At 39.0% G+C, this 20,400-nt stretch overlaps 1 protein-coding gene across 2 annotated transcripts in view; it reads left to right on the forward strand.

The window, feature by feature from the left end:
• Positions 1-19,317, forward strand: part of GRTP1 (growth hormone regulated TBC protein 1) — a 33,543-nt gene extending 14,226 nt beyond the window's left edge. For both annotated transcript variants that reach the window (XM_041465731.1, XM_041465732.1), the window contains 5 exons: positions 1,121-1,245; positions 3,004-3,100; positions 17,236-17,408; positions 17,536-17,721; positions 18,824-19,317. In XM_041465731.1, coding sequence (XP_041321665.1) covers positions 1,121-1,245; positions 3,004-3,100; positions 17,236-17,408; positions 17,536-17,721; positions 18,824-18,913 — 671 coding nt within the window. In that variant the 3' untranslated portion in view covers positions 18,914-19,317. The remainder of the gene's footprint in view (positions 1-1,120; positions 1,246-3,003; positions 3,101-17,235; positions 17,409-17,535; positions 17,722-18,823) is intronic.
• The last annotated feature ends 1,083 nt before the right edge of the window (positions 19,318-20,400 follow it).

Raw genomic sequence — 20,400 nt, forward strand, 5'->3', positions numbered from 1 at the left:
AGACTTCTTCCTTTAGGCCGGAAAAGGCTGATAAAAAGTGATAATTCTTAGGACATGAAGATCTGTACAGAAGTGCTGTTACTGAAGTTTGTTTTTAACTTTAACCTAATTTGTTGTTGTTAAATATAACCCAAACAACTACTCATATTTTATTAATAACTCTTGGGTTTTGAAAATCTGCAAAGTTACTTTTAGACATTTAAGTTGGAGAGAAAAATTCTATTTAAAGATCAGATGCACAGCTCTTTGCAGGTGACCTTGGGTTTTCTCTTTATGGAGTGAAGCAGGCCAAAAATTAACTCTGCCTGTTTTTTTCCAACAACTAAGGGCTGTTTTGGGGTGACTAGCTCAAACTTGCATGTCTAACTTCTAGACCTTTTTAAGAAGAGATGAATCCTACCATTAATGTTTGGTCTGTAAGAAATTAATGGTTGGAAATGTCAGTAATTGCATACTCCTTACTTGGTTAAGCATTGAGCTTGAAGCATGTGGGAATGTGCTCTGCTGCTTGGTTATCAGAAACCACTCTCATTCTTGATGATCTTGCACCAGTGAAAACACAACTCTTCTCGTGATCACATCATGGAGAAAGTTAAATTTTAAAAAGTGATTTTTAAGTGGAAATCAGCAGCTGTAGGAACAGGTCTGGGGTTTTTTGGCTGCTACTGTTTGGTAGAAGTTCACTGAGTAAGTCAGTTGAAAGTTCATCTGATTTGTTACGAGAATGTGCTTTCCTAGAGGCAAACTCATTTCATGCCACTTGACTCGATATGTTTGGCATGTCTTGTGTCCGTCAGTCTAAATACCTGGTTTGCTTTCATTTAAGTCTTTGCAGTCAGGCATGGAGGGAGTCCAATCTGCAGGAGAATTTCTTTAGGTCTGCTTGAAATTGGTTTCTGTACACTAATAGGATTATTCTTTCTAGGAATAGATTATCCTTGAACGCAAGTGCCCTTTTAGCCAAAATGGAGGAAAAGCTGTTTCTTAACATTAATCCACCAGATCAACAGTTCAATGAACCATAGTGAAGCTTCAGTTGTACTTCAGAAGACCTATAAAAGTTTTTTTGGAAACTGACAAGGAACAGCTCTTAATTTTGGTCTTTTTCCCTTTTGTTTAGACATGAACAGAACATTTCCAGATAATGTAAAATTCCGCAAAACTGCTGATCCATGTTTGCAACACGCACTCTACAATGTATTGGTAGCATATGGGCATCATAATAAAGCAGTAGGATATTGTCAGGTAGGTGATCACTGTTTTGGGAACAATGCTGCATTTCACCAGTGCTGACTGTTCTTGTCCATTTGAATGTGTGTTCTTAGAAGCACCCACAAACTATTTCTGTTTATAAACCGGCCCTGGGAGGGTGGGGCAGGGTATGAATATCTTCAGGCAAATTAAATATCCTTCTGAATTTCTCAGTGGCTGTTCTTGTAGCCAGCTTGATAAATTTGGTTCCACTTGTTAGCTGCAACATAAGTATTTTTTCGCACGTGTTTGTATGAAGAGTAGTTGCTTTGGAGAGCAAGAGGAAGCGAGCTTGCCTTTCCCTCGTCCTGCCAGCTTTCCCCACGCAGTCCTTGGTACGTACAAGGCATCATGAGATCTCAGTTTCCTATGTTTTCAGTGTCACGTTTTTCAAAAAACAGACCAGCATTAATGTGGTGTCATGTACTTGGGGGCTGTAGCATTTTTTAGTGCCATCTTCCAATGTAAATAACACAAGGAGGAAGAAAATTTCTTTGAAGTTTAACCTGATATTGCTTTGATGGCAGCTCAAGAAAGCTTCTGTTGTCACTGTCAAGTACTGTAAAGCTTCCTGTGGGACACGAAGAACATAAGTTGATTCATGATAGGCTGACAGTCAAGAAAAAAAGTGTCTGTCTTTAGGGATCTTAAAGGAGCAGGCACTGTCATGAGCAAAATGTGTTTTCAGTTCACTTAAGTTCTCTTCTGTCTCCTCTGCTTCATAAGCAAGAATGTGTGTGCTAACATATAGTTCATTTTAGCTGAGAAAGTTTTGTAGTAAATACAACTACTCCAAAGTTGAAAGAATATGAACAGTATTTTTTTAAATCTTGAGAGGAGAAGACTTAGAAGGACTTAAACGTACACTGAAGTCTCTGAGAAGAATTTTTTTCTTGTATACCCCAGCTAGTTTTAGTACAGAAATTTACTCCCATTCTTCAAAAGATTAATGATTTCTATTATTTTCAGTAATAAGTATTTATCAAAATATAATTTTAATATTTTGAGAATAACAGAAGGGGTAGAATTAAGAATACTCAATTTTGCAAGTGTCAGGACTCTCTTTCGAGGTGGTTAAACACAACATAACACACAACTTCTAAACCATAGTAGCTTCTACACATCCAATTGTTAATAAAATATTTTGGTACCTTTCCTGTTTGACGGGCTAATGAAAGAAGAGCACTTAAAAAAACCTTTTGTGGATTCTTTGCACATCTGGTCGTCTCACAGCATCAGTGCTATTATATGTATCTGTGGAGTACTGGAAGTATTATGGAAGAAAATGGCTGGTGCACAGCCTTTGGATGAGTTAAGCAGCAAAAGCTTCTAAAAGCTGCTGGAACTGCAACATTTTACTTAATGTGTTTAGGTCAGCCATTCTCCTCCTGCAGCTTCACTATGTACCTGCAGGTTTGTTGTGTTTCTAGTGCTCACCTAATACAGCTGTGTTTGAGTTCTGATCAAAGCAACACTCAGTTGCATTGGACTTTGGAAAAAAAAAAAAAAGGCAAAATTGAAAGTATAGACTGCTAAGCCTTTTCTTTTAGTTTTCCTCTCCTTGATCTTTGTTAATAATTCTTGTGTGCAGGTTTAGCAGGTTACTCAACCAGTGGCCTTCATTACTAGAATATGCACACTTGATTGAATATGCACACTTTGTAGAACTCTAGTAATTTAGCCCTTAATCAAAAGAAGTAACTAAGAAACTGTTAAGATAAGTGTATGCCTCTCAAAACCTTTCTATTTCAGGGCATGAACTTCATTGCTGGATACTTGATTCTTATTACCAAGAATGAAGAGGAGTCTTTTTGGTTGCTAGATGCTCTTATTGGAAGAATATTGCCTGGTATGTTAAAAACATAGTTTTATTAATGTATTGGAGCTTGGCTTTTATCTTTGCATTTGTCTCCAGATGTGGACAGTGTCTGCATCTGGTCTGTTCAGTAGCTCTGAGTTCCCTTGCCTGGATCTCTGGGTGTGCAGGAGATGTTTATACAGTCAATTTTGCCCCATGTATAAGCTGAACCTCACTGCACATGTGAGGTAGTTTAAAACCAGAAGCAGACCAGGCACATCTATATTTTTTACTCCTGTGAAATGCATTTGGGAATGTTTTTTCTTGGGATTTAATTACAGAGGGAGAATGGTTTTATTGTGAATTCCTATTAGCATTGCGCAGGTCTGACTACAGATACACCTTTAATGTAGGTGGTCCTACTGGAAGACCAGTAGAAAATGGAGAACCCATTCCTTATTGGCCTAGTTTCACTTTTGCACAGATCTCAAATGGTTGAAGGTGGAATTCAGTATGACACTGTCAACTAGGTACTGGTCAAGGTTGATTGAAACTTTCACTTTTTCTTCTGTCTGTACATGTTTAGGATAAAACAAAAAACAATTGGTTCCCTATTGAAAGACATTGATAAATAAAGAATAGCTGAGAGATTATTTTCATGCTTTTGGATGACTGTAAGAAATTATTTTACATTGAATATACCATGTAGGAGCTTGGATTTTCCTTGTGTGGAAACAGTGGTTGGACTTTGTTTCCAGACTGAAAGAGTAGAGACAGGCAGGGAATGCTATGAGTAGTTCAGTCAGTCTGCAAATATTTAACGTTATGCAGCCTTGAAGTTTACTTTCAAGCTGTAAAAATAGTCTAAAGAAATCAACTTACTGTTGCTTTTGTTCAGCCTTGAGAGCTCTAAGCTGTGCAAACAGGTAGGAGACAGGGCTGCTGTCTGCCCTGGGACCTGCCACTGCCGTGCATGGGTATTTGCTTTGACATCACTGTGTCAGGGATAAGGACCTCTGTAAAAGGCAGGTTTATTGTGAAATGATGTGTGGAAACTCTTGCTGTTAATCCTTTCAATAGTCTTACTTTTTTTTTTTTTTGAGGCAAAGGAGGTAGAGACATAATCTTGTTTGTTGTTTTTGGTAGGGAACCTAATTCACTTTATCAGAAAACCTTCATTTTTATATATTCTTCTACACTTTACTGATACTTGTGGCAAAAGTTGTTCTTATTTTTCCCTCCTAGCTGTTGACTTTATCTTAGGCAGGTAGCATTGGTGATGAGAAGAAACTCATAACATGAAATGCAATTACTGTGTATAAAGTAAGTGTATATTTACTCAAGTTATAGGAATATTTTTAATTTTCTGTAACAAGATTGTTGTTACTGACTTTAGCCTGGGTCCAACTAGGCAATATGAATCTTCTATATAGTATGAATATTTGTATTTAATAATAAAGGCTTTATTTACAGAAAACTTGTTGCTAATGCTCTTCCCCCTCCAGATTTTAAAAAATATTTTTATCCCTTCTATTCCCACCACTCTCCAATATAGTTTGATTTGTATATTTATAAAAGTCAAAGCATGACAGATAAAATAGTTGGCATAATTTCAGTGAAATACTGTGTGTGCATATGTGAGAGAAAGAATCAGACAGACCAAATTCATAAAGCAGCTCAGGTAAATAATTACTGTCTTTCTGTTAACAGTGCAAGGTATTGCACATTTGAGTTTTAAGCCCTATAATTATTTGTTAGGGAAGCAGAGAAGTACCTCTCAAGATCTTGTAGATCTTGAATGTTTTCCAGGTTTTCGGAGGGAAGACTAGGAATCAGTTTTGTTGGATCCCAACAGTTTGATTAGCCAACGTTTTTCTATTACTTTGGTTGCTGATTTGGTTTTCTTGATTTGTTTGCATTATAATATACACGTTTTCCCCCTATCGTTGCACCAAATATGCCTCCAGGTCATGTCCTCATTTTTGAGTGTGTCCTGTCACTTCCAGTTAAATCAGTGGTGCTTTAGGACAATTTGGAAATCCATTCTATACCCTCTGCCGTGTCACTGTGGGTGCTTCCTCCCCTGCCCACATGCATTTAATTACATTAAACAGCCACTCCAGAACTGTGATGCTGACAGTGGTTTTCTTGGTCAGCAGATGAACTAAGCCAGCCACAGATCAATGGCATTGATTGGAAAATGTACAGTGTGACAGATGGGAACATTCTGGGCAAGTGACAGAAAATGGGGACTCCATCAGTAAAGGTTTTCTGGCCTGAATTGTTCTGTTACATCCAAATGGAGATAACGCAGCTGGGAGAGAGAGCCAGTAAATTAGGCTTTGGTTGATTGCTAAGAGGAGTTGTGTGCATGCCTTTCGTTTGGATGAAGTTTCATTTACCCAGCACTGCTGGATACAGCTGGGTGAGGCGAGAAATTTCCTGCTTCTGCTGAGGGCAAGCCCATGCATTTCTGCCTGTTGTCTGTCAGCAGCTCAGCCAGGGATTTGGAGGGATTATCATTTAAACACAGCAAGGGGGAAGAGAATTATTTAACTGAAATTTTGGTGTTACCAAGTTGTTTTTTTTTATTCCCGGGCTCATTCAGACAGACGGCTGGAGCAGACAGCATTGCCCACAAGAAGCAGTATAGATTCAGTTCAAGCTCATAGTGATGTGCCTGCAGTTTGTACACAGCATAGCTCTGATATTTCTGTTCTGCTCATCACTCTGATCCTCGTTGAGAAGTTTTGGGGATTTTTTTGTGCTGTTAAGGAAAGAGTGGGGAGATTGCTTTAGAAAGCATTGGGTAGGTAGGACCTTTAAACTGGTACCTTAGTATGTAAGTAAAGGAGTATACTTGTCATATTTTACATATTTGTGGTTAAATGGTGAACTGATGAGAAGAAAAACTCAAGAATTTGGTTTCACTTTAGCATGACAGTTATGCGTATATATAGAAGAATAATGCCCCCTCCCAACTTCAGTGGTTCTCAGTCTGGAAGCAATTGTGTATCTCAACATATACTCTAGTCTACTGGGCTATTATACTGGAGTTACTCTTACTGAAAACTAGTTGTAGAGTACTTCTCCTGTGGTTAAGAGAGGTCTCATGAGTTCTGCACTACCCCATTCATGGCCAACTTGATATCCTTTTATTCTAGTGTCAATGCCAACTTTTAGGGGTGAGAAAAGTCCACATCTCTTTTGTGCTTGCTTTTCATGTATTTGTAGGATGCAGTCAATTAATTTTGGAAATTTTTTGTATGGCTATGATCCTTCAGTCAAACTTTTCTCTTGCATGAAACTTTTCTCTGTTCTTGTTTTAGCCTAATAATTATTCTGTGTGCTTGTTCCAGCTTGAATTGATTTTTCAATTTTTATTTTTGTAAACCTGATCACAATGGCACACTTTTATTTTCTGGTGGAGAATCAGTGCCTTGTGCAGTGGCTCTTTTCACAGTGGAAAGTGTTTTCCTTAAGAGAGAAAAGCTGTAGGATTTCTCTTGCCTTTTTTCCCTAGTGGCACTCTGGTTTTGATTTATGATCTCCATCATAATGTGTGTGCTATTCCTTCCCTCTCATTGTCAACAGATATTTTTTCCACAGCATTTAGGAATTCATAACACCTTTTTGCTGAACTTTATTTGCACATTCTTGTTATTTTAAATGTCATAATGTCTCTTACTCCAGTCTTTCCACCATTCCTTTGTTGTGCTTTGTATATTGACATGGGTCAGTATCTCTTAGTTTAGTGTTGTCAATAAATACCAGCTTTTTCTTTTTCTCCAGTGTTCTTAATAAAATCTCAAGTGAGGTGTAGCATTCTTCAAGAATCAGTCTCATTACTTTTTAGCAGCAATAACAATCTTCCTTGTCTCATTACTTTTTAGCAGCCTCTACTAAATTTTTTTTTACCCATGTGTACTGCCTGGTTGTTTATAAAAAATAAAAAGAGCAGAGTTTTGAATGATAAAATGGTCACCAAAGTAGTAGGCTGCACTGAAGTAACTGCATTAGCTGCAAGTGCACAAGGTGCAAAGCAAGGTGCCACTGTGGTGTGCCGTGTAGTGACTGCTGGTTAAGGCAGGTGGCTGCATGCTGACATATCAGATATCTCCCATGTGTGTTCAGCTCTGGCTCGCAATTGTATCAGCCAGAGACTCGCAGGTTAAACAAGAGACTAGGCACGGTAAGAGATGTGAATATTTGAACTGAAAGGCATCATAGCTACACATCAAACTCTTGAATATCCTTCTCTTTTGAGTGATTCATGTTCCAACAATCTTTTGAGTCCCATCATACAGACTTCCAGGTTTGAAGGGAAGGACCACTTGAGAAATGCAGAAGGCTGTACTAAGCTGTAAAGTATTTCTGTTTAGACTGTTTGCTTTTAACTGCAGTTGAGTCTGCATTTATCTTGTTCTTGTGGCTGAATTTATTTAAATGCCCTAATTGGGTATTGCCAGGGAACCTCTGAATGCAGAACTGGCTTGGCAGCTGCATCTTTTCAGATCTGTGTCTGCAAAGGGAGAGGACCTCTTCACAGGAAGCGTTTTTATTTAGCTGTGCAGGTAGAAAACACTGCTAGACCTAAACTGAGCTGAATTGGCAGCCTAAGATGGGGGAAATGAAAAGCACTTCCTTTCAGAGAGAAGACTTGAGCACCTCAAGTATGTGCTTTTGGTGTGGAAAGCTCCTTTCAAGACTATGTGTGACATGCGTGACACCATGTTTGCAAAGTTGCTTTTGACAACTGAGCTTTTTTTATAGTACTGTCAACCCAGAAAATTTCAGCAGATTGATCAGTTCTGGGCTGCATCTTTATCTTCTTCCTCTGGCAGCTCTCAGCTACATGTCTGTGAGTTGGCAGGATTCTCACTCATCCATGGAGTTCCTCTGTGGTTGCATTTGAAGCCATAGTGGTGTGCCCCTCTGGCTTCCAACATCACATCTGGTACTCTGAGACAGAAGCATTTTGCTGGTCAGCTGAACAATTAAGAGTTTTGAAATATGGGACTCCATCGTGTTTTACTGTTAACCCCAGCCACAATGAAAGCATTAATGTTTGAGCATTAGAGGTCAGTTGAATACACCTAGGAATTAAGCATGTAGTGTCCTGTTAAGCTGAAGGTGGAATGAAGGAGTTATGTGTCTGTATTTAGAAACCATGATAAGCCTGAAATCCTCATTACTTACAAATCTGAACTGCTAGGGGATTTGTGAGACTTGAGCAAGCAGGAAATAAGCAACTGATGGGGTTTTTTTTCTTTAAAATTACACAGGTATTTATACATTTGAAATAATTTATTTACTTTCTGTATCATATCTCCCTCCCAGCCAGTCTCAAACCTCATCAATAAAAGAACAATCTCATTATTTAGGTGTGTTTTAGGTGGCTGGGTAGAACTCCTCCACTTTTGTGTGAAACAGAAGTTTGCTGTACATGACAAGACTATCCATACTGTCAGCCTTACTTTTGTGAGGAAACATGCAGCAAAAGCACCCCTAGTGTTTAAAAACACTGAACAATATTGTGTTCCTTGACATGTGTCTTTACACTACTGTATTTACACTGGAAGCAGGACCTGTTCCACCCAGGCAAAGTCAAGAATGCCTCCTTCATTCTGACAAGCAAGCCTTCATTGATACAATTTCATTATGTTGAAGTATCTTCAGTAGGCCATCCATGGCACTACTCCATGTGGGACTCCAGCCTTTGGTTGCCTGTGCAGACAGTGCTGTTTGCTTGGTTATCTACCCAGTAAATCAAAGTGTGATCCCTTTCAAAAGCCATCAGCAAAATAACTTGCCAATGAAATCTTAATTCAGCTAGGACTGATCAAAGGTAGAATTCCCTGGCTGCATGCGAAGGAGGAAGGTAGGTAGAGTGGCATAAACACAGAAGTGTGGGTCTGGGAGAAGAAGTCCTGGGTTTTTTTGTGATGTGGAAGAACCTATTAGTGGCCAAGCCTTAGTATGCAGCACAAGGCTTACTTAGTTTGTGCTTTATATTGTATATTAGAGTAGCCATGTTGGAGGGAAGTTCTATTTTCTCTTTTAATATTTATTTTAATCTAATGTCTTGAGTTATGAAAGCACTCATGTGCATTTAGACAGAGCCATCTCCATGCTAAAGGGACTGTGCTGTTCTGCCTGCGGAGTTAACGCAGCAAAGCCACAGCAGCTGTTTTTGAGTTTGGTACTTTCTGATGGTCAGCCAGGGCTCTGTATGTTCAGTTACAATTTTAATAAATGAACGCTCCTGAATATGTCACTTTGACAGTAAGAAGCATAACATATCAGCTGACAAATGTATGATGGGTTATACATGCTCAAAGCAGATTCCAGTATACAGTTTTGTATTTTAATGTATTAAGTCCCCATAAAATGTTCTAATATGCTTGAAGTTATCTGTGTATTAAATACCAAAACTCATAAAACTGGAAATGTAACTGAAAATATAACTTTCCATCCAAAAAGGCAGTTGAGGAAATAGTAGTAATTCTTCCCATTGTGGCCTTTCAGTACTTAAAGAGAGCTTTTAAAAAAGGTGGAGAACAACAGGAGCAGGTAGTGATAGGACAAGGGGGAATGGTTTAAAATTAAAATAGAGGACACTTAGATTATATGTCAGAAGGAAATTTTTTACTCAGAGGATAGTAAGGCAGTGGAACAGGCTGCCCAAAGAAGTTGTGGGTGCCCTGTCCCTGGAAGTTTTCAAGGCTAGGTCAGGATATCTGAGAGGTCCCCGACTTGGTTTGAAAGAGTGACCCTGCTACTGCTAGTAATGTATTCAAACTGTCAATCAGTCTTATTAAAAACATTTGTTGTGTTTTTTAATTGGAATTTGAGTTGTCCTAATTTGCAGGTAGTGCCTTTTTTTAGACTTTCTGTTATTATATTGAAAAGCCCACAATGCCTTCTCTATGAAATTAACGTCACTTCTCATTTTCTTGCATAAATGCTACAAATAAAGAGGTTCCTTACAGAACTCAGTTTTTTTTAAGTAGTGTTTATAACCTTTTCTTTCATGTCTTTTCCAGTTTTCAACTTTCTGCCTGAATTGTAAATATCAGAGCTGGGTGCAGTTTTCTAACCTCAGTTTTCCTAATGTCATAATCAGAGATGATATATTCTCTCTTCAGCAGTGAATGTATCCAAGGATTGGTTTGGCTTTTTTGAGCTAAGATGTGCTTATTCTGGATTTATTGTATTTGCAACTTAAGATACTGCAAAATGGAGTTTTTTTCAAAAGTTCAACTCTATTTAAGTGTTGGGTTTTTTAAAATATGTCATAGTAGAAAGAAGCACTGACAGCAGGCTTTGATACTGTTTCAAAATATAGTATAATGCACATGCAGCTTAGGTGGCAACATAAAGAATGTGTTGGTGTAAGGAGATGTGCTTTGGGAGTAAAGGAAATTAAATGAAGAAAATCATGTACAGTAATAACTTTTGTCTACCTCAATGTACAAGACGTGAGTGTTTAGTTTGAGAGAGATGCTTAGAAAATGCAACCTTGGTTGCACTAGATCCATATGTGTCAGTCCAGCTCTCTGTTTTAAAGTGCTTCTGTCCCAGTCTCAAGTAATGTGCTCAGTGGCCCCCATGGTGTGACTGTAGCATTCTTGTGAAGAGCTGATGAAAATGTAACACTGGGGTTTTTCTTAAGCATGAGAGGATATCACTGCTGTGTTTTGTGCTGAGGTGTTAAGAATAACTTGTCAGTGTGGTCAACTGATAAAATACCTATTCTTCGTAATCCCGTGGAGGAGGTAAAAAAACAGATCCAGGAATCCTTATGCAGCTGAAGTCATCAGTCATTAAGACTCATTATACAGTTGTAAGCTTTTTTTTAAAAGTTTGTTTCCTCAACAGGCATGATAAGCAGTTGTAGTTTTCAATGCTTGTTCTTGAATTTCCTCTCAGTTTGAGGACATTGGTGATAAAAGTCTGTCAAAGGGTTTTGTGAGTTAAAAGCCTCGGCTCCTGGGTCAGCCCCATAAGGTGCAGACTTCTCCAAAGCATGCAGCTCTTTAGACAGGCACAATTCATGGGATGCAATGACTGGAGTCAGGCCAGGCTATTTGGAAACAGCCAAGTGGGGAATATTTTGTGTGTACTGTGTCTGAGGGTGCCTGTCAGCTCAGTGATACTGTGAAAAAACTGCTATCAACAAACGTAGCCATTCCAGGGGTAGCAGATATGAAGAGGGCAGAGAGGGAAGAGAGGAGAGCTGGCCAACAGTATTTTGCTCAGTTGTAACAGAGCTGGTATGTAAATAAAAAACCAAAATAGCCAATTTCATTCTCTATAACTAGAATGTCTGAAAGTTGCATTTGTGTTTTCCAACATGCTGCTAACCTCAGTTTATTTCTCTGAGGGGTTATACATGAAGTCTTTCTTTGTATTTCGTCTCTGTCTTCTGCACTATCTGGAAGGATGACATCTTTGCCTGCCTTTCCATTGTCTTTCTAATTAACAAGCATCCTTCTTCAGTTTCCAAATGGCAGGTAGCTACTGCATCTGCTTAGAATCCCACTGTGCTCTGTGAAATGCAAATGGGAAACCAAAGGCTCTTTCAGCTCTCTGGGATCTATTTTCCAAGTTTGGGACTAGAAGCAAAAGATGAATACAGGCAGACGGCATTATGTAGAAAGAAACACAGCCTTTTTGTGTGCTGGGAAGGTGTTAATAGTAAGTAATTTCTCGAGATATATTACTCTAAATTCTGTGTAATCTCAATATCAACCAATAAATAAGAATCTGTAAAATGCTTGCATTCCCATTTTTTTAGGATAGTTCAGCCATCCAAAATAAATTTCATTTCTGTATAGTTTTTTAAAGCCATGTTCAGTTGTGAATGATACAGGTAATGCTGGTTGTTGTGTGAGTTCAGTACCCCAGGACAGAAGTTGTCAGTTTAGGTTGAAGGAAGAGATAAAATATAGCTTGAGCCTGTTGCTTGGTTTGTTAGATTTTTTTATTTTCTGTTCCCTGGAAAATTAGGAACTTGTGTTTTAAAAATAGCATAGTTAAGAGGCTTTAGCTTGCCATTTAGCCACATATCTGCAGGATATCACTCTGGACAGGACACCTGCAGGGGTCACCCTGGCCTGATACTGCAAAAAGAATTGGCAGTACTCTTGGGTTTCCTCCTTTTCCTGTTGTGGCTTTCTGATTTCTTCTCAAATGTAGGTTTTTCAGCTTTTAATGTAAGGCTCATGATATAGATACTTAGAAGACACAAAAGCTGGTATGTTTTAAATGTTTATGTTTTTCCCCTACAAATGCACATGATGGAATCTCTTTTGGGTTTGACTTTAAATGTAGGAAATGTAGAACGGAGTGCCATTCATGAAATTCTGTTCATGAAAACCTCTGAACTTTTGTGCCAGCCCTTAGGGCTCCTCTATTTCCCTCCTGGATTCCAGTGAGGTCTGGTAGCATATGGTATCTCCAGTAAGGAGACATTCTTGAATGGTGCTTGGTCGTATAAAAATGAACTATTTCTGCTACTATGGGAGAAAAGAGAACATTGTCATCATCTCAAACACACACCCCCCAGTTCTCCTGGACATTTATAAACATATTCTTGTGAATAAAATACTTTGCGTTGTGTAGACTGTGAGAAAAGTTAAACCAGCCAGTTTTTAACTTTCCAGTTGGTTTGGATCTCCAAGACAAATAATTCTGTTTCAGGCTGGGCTGTGTAGGCTCTTGAAATAATAGAAATGCTGGAAGATAAGCAGCAGAGCTGAGGTCTTGTTTTGGGTATTTTTCTAACACTTACAGATTTAGTTCCACTAGGAATATGTATATTTAACCTGACATATATACAACAGACTGGAAGGATTTTTTTTTTTTAACTTCTGTAGCTCTTGACTCCTAGAGATAATTTAAGACTATAAGAGTATTGCTTCTTAAACTTTTATTTTTGGAACCTCTTAATCTATTCGTAACAGAGAACAAGGTCATAGAGTCTCTGCAAGCTTTATCCTTATTTCCTACAAATCTTATTAGTGTTCTGGAGCACAAGCAGCCAGTTATGTCTTAGTCCTGGACATTCTGGTAAGATCCAGAGGTGCTATTGTGACAGGGAGACAATGAAATGTATGTTAGGAGTGTCTCTGCCAGGCAGGTTTCCAGCTCAGTGACTGCATGCCACAGGCAGTGCAGTGTTAGTAACAAAAAGCCCTTTGAACAAGGGAAGAAGTCCCTTCATGTGGTCACCTGTGTTGTACAGTAGCAATAAAGTAGCTGGCAGCTGGTGAAGCTGGCTTTTCCTGTTTGCTGCTTGACTCCAAGAAGAAGCAGCTGATGATCCCAATAGAGCCACAGGGCTACACTGGTGTTCAGTGAGGAAGGAGCACTTGGGAGGATGAATTCCATGTGGGATGCTGTCCACAGTGCCCTCTGTTACACTCTCAGGCACTTCTAAACTTAGCAAGGCATCCAAAACCCATAGGCAGGTACTCGGAACAACAGACTGGGCAAAGCACATGGGTAAGCAACAAAGGGAAAGCTGAGAGGAAAGTACAGAAAGCCTTTGATCAGTTTACAGAAGCACTTGAAATTGCCAAATTGCATATCGAGAAACTTGATTTTCATCTAGATATTTTTCTGCAATTTAGTAATAAATTAATAATAATAATAATTTATAATGCAGTATTTCATTTCTTGCCTTCCAGAAAATGTGATGAAAAATAATGTAGTGTGTGATCACCTAAAAATTATCACTTCCGTTTGACCATTTGAAGGAAAATAGGAAACAACCTGGCTATGTGGTTTTTTTCAGGGGAATGATGTTTTGTCAGAGGACATTCCTATAAACCACCTAGATCAACACATATCAACAATATAATTAGCCTATTTTTTTAATTAGTAAGTGGCAGATTGAGAGCAGTTACTGACTCAGGTTTGTTCTGGGTCATCAACTGCTCAGTATTTTGCCAGATTATTGAGAGCGGGAAAAGAATTAAGATGCTAATTAAATGTGGATCATGCAAATCTAGAAATTTCACACAATTTGTAAGGATATGTAAGATATGTGAGGAATATAAAGTTAATGTGTTTCAATGGTAGATGAGTAAAAATAATTGCCTGCACTGTATTTTCTGAAAAACAGCTTTGTGGTGTGTGGGAGAGGTAGGCTTGTGTAGACTTGGTTATAAACAAGGATATTTTGACTTCTGGGCAGAGCAGCCAATTATAAAATATTAGGAAAGTAGGGCACACAGTGAAGCATTTGCAGCAAGGGAGCGCTGCAGGATTTTTGCTGAGAGGACATTTCCAGAAGGCTTAATGACTGGGAATCCCTAGTAAATAAGAAGGGAATAGAAGAGCCATGTAGGTTAAATGTTACCAAGCACTTAGGCACTGAACCAAGTTACAAAATCATTTTCCCGAGTGAAACCAGATGTGGACTGTGAAAGGTTCCTTGTAAGTGATCTGTGGGTAAGTTTTGCACAAATACGAGGTCCTCCAGGAATGTTTCTGAAGGATTTGGAAATGTGGCTTTCCTAATTTGAGGACCTAATATTGTATATATACATTTATGTATAAAAGTATATATACAGGAAAAATAAATAGAAAATTATAATTACATATTAATTAAGTATAATCATTATAATTAATACCTACACAAACTATAATTAACATACAACAATTACATGTAAATATGTCTTGAGTGCAGATTCTTTTAACCTAACTTCTGTTGTGAACTGGCAGCTAATACCCTGAAAACCCCTGCTCCTCAGTTATTGGCATTTGCATAAATTGTTAATCACTCCTCCCACGGGTTCTGCAGCAGCGCTGGGCTGAACATTGCAGTGCTGTGTACCAGGGCACATGGGAGCTGCTCCTGCTCCACGAGGAACAGCAGGGGGCTGCCCTAGATAGATGAATAGTTCCTTTTTTCTTCCTGTCCAGCAGTACAATCTAACAGACTTGAATGAAAGTTTAATTTACACCAAAGCTTCCTGGCTGCTTCAGTAATCTGTGGAGTGACATATCCACGTTGTCTGTTAACTTTTTGCTTCCCAGCTCTCAAAGAGCTGGGTACGTGTCCAGTTGTACTCCTGAGATCTTGACATTTACTTTGCTGTACAGATTAAAAATAGCAGCTGCTGTTGGTTTCAGCATATCAAATGATTGCAGCAGAGCGAGTGGGCTGCTGTCCTTCCTCCTGAGGACATTTGCCAGGGGTAACTTGAAGAAGTTTTTAGCACTCACATGTTTCAGGAGCACAGATAATGAGGAAAAAAATGGTTTGTGAATGTATGAGAGGAAAAAGGATAGGAAAGGGAAAGGGCTTGTTCTGTTACTTGTTATTTGAGATGTGATTAGGTTTCACTTGCATTAAAGCAGCATATTAAAAAATACACACTCAGCCAATTAATGTTACTGTTCTGCATTCCAGTTCAAAAATGAGCACAGCACTAATACAACATATGCAGAAAGAGAGGGGTTTCTGTTAGCTCTGAGGTCTTGGTGTGTTTTCAGTACACTTTTCCATGGAATTACTCGTGTTTAAGCTGTTGGAGCTTTCCCTACAAGCAATTGAAAAGCAGATGGTTAAAGAATATATATGAGTGGCAGTGACTATTAGGTCTGCAGAGGAGTTTTTACATCTCAGCCTTCAGGGGGAACAAAGGATCCCAGATGGAAAGCTAGGTTTCTAAAGATTGAATGTGATGCTCTGTAGTACTGTTAAAAACTCCTGTAGATGTTCTAGAGTTTGGAAAGAACAAATGTAGAGCAAATAGCTCATGGAGTGGAAGTCTATTCAGGTAAACCATTGGCACAGGGAAGAGTGGAATATTAAACTGCTGTTGTGAAATTACAGAAATTTAAGTGGTTATAGATGTACTGCATGGTTTGGACATATTTTTAAACTTACCTGTGGCACTGGCAGGTTTTACTAGAATTATTTCAGGGAAATAGACTTTGCTCTGATTCCTTCACCTTTATATGAACCGTTGGCCTATGATGTGTGTCTGGGGACATTGGCAGAAACCAGTTAAGACAGAGAAACCTGAATTGCAGCTTTCCAGAATCAGTGAAGGAAGGAAAGGCACAGAAAGGCACTTGTGTTACCACTGGTTTCTTTCCATAAACAAAGGTGAACAACATAGGTCTTGTCAGCAAAGTGCTCGTGAACTATCAAAAGTTGCTTCCCAGGACTGGAGCGGCCAAATCCAGCTCAAATGTTTCTGTCAACATATAAACCCAAAATATTAATTTCTTAAACATCTGTGTAGTTCTTGTGTCATACTGGGCCATTTGAATACTTATGAATTGAAACATCTTTTTCTTCCCTTAAATATACCCAAAGCTACTAGTTTATAGAGCTGAGATGCTTGTTATTCAGCCTGTGCCTTGGTAATGAAAATGCTTACCCTGATAAACAGGCTGTGGACTGACAGCCAGAGAGTGCTCTGTTGTTCTTAATTGTGAATTTATCAGTTACTGTAGTGACCACAAGTGCAGGAATGCAGGCCTTATTTCAGTCCCTGTCTTGCAGGTGAGTTAAGTAGGAGGAGATGTTGCCTGAGGGATCTGTCATTCACTTCCTTTCAGAATTATTCTATGAAAAGTGGAATTTTCTTGGCTCAGAGAAAAGCTCCTACCTTAATGGCTAGGTCACACCTAGGAAGATGGGGAGTATCTAGCGTCCCACACCCCCGCACAGCTGATGCTCTGGGGAATTTGCATTTCTAGTTCAACTGGACTTGGTGTAAAGGCTACAGGTTATTGTGGTGGTTTGGGTTTTTTGTTTCCTTTCTGGGTGTTGTGTGGACTGGGAGTTATGCAGCCCCCCACACAGGAAGGAGTTAGTGGTTTATTGAACTGTTTAAACTTTTGTAATTTAAGCTAGCAGTCAAAAACCACCTGAACAATCCTTCCTTGGGAAGGAAGAATGCATTGCCAAAAAACATCAGAGAGAAAGAAGATATTTCAGAAAGCATGAATGAAGTGTTTGTGTAGAGGGATCAGTTTGGTTGAAAGAGCAGCACTCTATGACCACAGTGCAGAGATCTTTGTGCTGTGGGTTAATTTACTTTGCCTTGGGATTCCTAGGCTCAGTGTTCCTTTACACATTCAGCTGCAGAGGACATTCTCTTCAATTTCATGAAAAGATCATGTGCACAGATTCCTGAGTTTGATTTCTTCTCTCCAAGATTATTACAGTCCTGCCATGTTGGGCCTGAAAACTGATCAGGAAGTCCTTGGAGAACTTGTGAAAATGAAAGTTCCAGCTGTGGCAGAGCTGATGGAAAGACATGGCGTCATGTGGACCCTAGTGGTGTCACGCTGGTTTATATGCCTGTTCATTGACATTCTTCCAGTGGAGGTAATTGGTAACATAAAGTTCTCTTACTGAATCAGTATGATAATCCCTGATTATTTCATTTGTACTGCTTTAGTAATAATTGCTTACTGGAAATCAAGGTTTATCTGAATTCTCTCCTTTACTGCAGACTGTGCTCCGAATATGGGATTGTTTGTTCTATGAAGGGTCAAAGATCATCTTCCGTGTGGCCTTAACATTGATTAAGCAAAACCAAGCTTTTATTTTGGAAGCCACAAATTTTCCTGACATTTGTGATAAATTTAAGCAGATCACCAAAGGAACATTTGTAACAGAGTGTCACAGCTTCATGCAGGTAAATTCTCTGTAGCTTTTAGTCATTCCACATTAAAACCAAGATTGACTTACAAATGTTTTTCATTGAGCAAAAGATGGATACAGTTGGGAGAAACATAGCTGTTAGGATTGTTTTTTAAATAAGAAACTCAAACCTTTCTAATACATATATTAGATAGTCTATATTTAATAACTGTTATAAATTAAATATTATTTTTAATGGTTATTATCGAATTATATATATAGAAATCCATCCACATTTTCTGTCATACAGGGAAGAAAATTCTTTTTGCCCTTTTTACCAGTTATGGCAGGAAGTCTAATGAGAAGATAATTTTAGTGCATTTTTCCAGTGAACTGTGGATATTGATCCTGTGCAGTTCATTTTCAGATGAACTGTAAAAACAGTATTATAGAATAAGCACAAAGTGATTTTTAAACTTGCACTGATAAATGGCTGTAGTGCCTGAACACACAGTGTTCTGTTCAGAACAAGATGGTAGCAGCAGGTTCTGATTTCCAGACAAAAACCCATTAAGTTGAATGTCCAAGCACTATGACAGTCTGCAAGCTAAGGATTATTCTTTTAAATTATTAATACAGTGGGTACCACATCAGTATAAAACATTAGATTCGGGGCTTATCTCAGAAGATGGAAACATAAAAGGTGATAGCTGCAGAACAAGTAACAGGAGCACATCTGTCATAAATCACTTTGAGCAAACAGTGACAGCAGAGTTGACAATGTGCACAAAACCATGTCCTGGAGAAGTGCACTGGTGCTTTGTCACATTACCCAGGACAGTTTAATATGTTCTAAATAGGGCACTTTCCACCACCTGCCATCTAAAATAATGTCAACTGGACACACATTCAAACCAAATTTTCTATTGCTGCTTTTGTGTAACTTACTGCACTTGTTATGAGCTGCAGGTTTACTGTGTGTTTACAGCCCAGAAGATGAAGATGTTACCCTGTTATAGGCAGGCCAAAGAGCGGTGAGCAATTTCACAGTACGGACATTGACGCAGGGATTTCACACCTCAGAGAACTATGTGAGAATTCTAGCATGCTGTCCAAAGCCAGCATTTTAACTAAGAATTGTCTTCTTTTGCCCTCAGAAAATATTCACTGATCCTGGAAGCTTATCCATGGCAACAATCAACAAACTCCGAGAGACTTGCAGGGAGAAGGTGCTTTCTCAGGGATAACATGCCAGATGTAACCAGGTGGTCAGATACTACAGCAATTGAGACATTCCTCTATTTGCACTGATTAAAGCACACTTTAAGCTTTCCATGAATTAATTGACACTTGACCAATTTTTCCTGCCTTTCAAGTAAGTGTGTTAACACTTCGTACTGTATGTCAGATCTGATAACTGGAACTGGTGGTTCTGTTACTGTTTGTTGGTGGTGTGTTGTTTTTATTTTTTAAGTAAAGTATTAAGGTATCTTCAGACTAGAATGTGATCAATGTCAGGACCCTCCTTTTAAATAAATAGTCCCAGGGAATTTTGTAATATTAAAAGCAAACAGATGTATAAAATTATGTATTACTGTGTTAACTGTGACACCATTACCATTTGTACAAAATAAATTAATTTAATTTGTCAGAACCTGTTTCGTGGTGCAGAGATGACTCGTGTGATCTGAGTCCTGACTGCTAGTCACTGGCTGGAATACAAACAACTTTCTCCTCACTGCTCTCACTTAAGGAACTCAAATACAGCAAAGTGCAGGGCAAGAGAGCAGTCAGTGATCGTCACTAGCAGTTGATCTATGCAGTGTGAGACAGAGCAGCTCCCACAGTAGTGCAATTCTCCCACACCCTTGTCCCTAAAAATTTGAGGAGAAACACTTGTAAAGACATCCACAAGCAGACTTCGTTGACAGGGGAAGACACAGTGTAGTTCCTAAGTCTGTATTGGCACCAGGCCACTTCTAGCCCTGCTGGGGCCAGGAGTCTGGGAATTGCTTTCCTGTCCATACAGAGCCCTCTCGTGGCCAAATTCTCTCCTTCCAGCTGGGGAGAGGAGAGACAGCTGGAGCATTTTGTGGGGTTTTATGTTCCATGTGCAACAACTACTTTGGAAAGCCTCACCTTTGAACAGCACTGCAACCTCTTTTCATTCCTCGTGAAACATGGCTTCCCCCATCTTGCAAATTGAGATTTTTTTCATTCCTCAGTAGAAAAAAAATAAATCACCTTTTTCAGAGGAAGTAGAGGAGTGCTCTTCTAGACAACTAAAGACTGCTATTCAACAGTAATTCTGAGCTATCCTATCCTTTATGGAACCAGACATACACACTTTCTTTAAGTACTGAATTATAAGGACAGTAGCAGTAACATATTCCTAGTATGTCAGCAGTATTGGAAGCACTATTCACTACTAGGAAAACTGACAGCTTCCAGGTACCTCCAAGATTGCAGGGCATTGGTCCACAGCCAGCCTTACTGCCCTGCATTAGGTTCTCTTGGTCAGGAGTGTTCTGTGCAGTGCTGTGCTGTGCCCCAGTTCCTGCCCTGCGGAGCTGGTACTTTAACACCAGAGCCTTCCTGCAGGAGGGAGTCAGGGAAGCTTTGAACACCAAGGTTCATTTCCAGCACATAACAAGGCACACGGCCCACAGCAGATGTGAGTTTCCTACTTTGTGGAAAGTAGAAAACTTCAAAATCAAACATGAAATGTCATTTA

Source organism: Pyrgilauda ruficollis, unplaced genomic scaffold, assembly GCF_017590135.1.
Source record: "Pyrgilauda ruficollis isolate IOZ18807 unplaced genomic scaffold, ASM1759013v1 scaffold190, whole genome shotgun sequence".
NCBI lineage: Eukaryota > Metazoa > Chordata > Aves > Passeriformes > Passeridae > Pyrgilauda > Pyrgilauda ruficollis.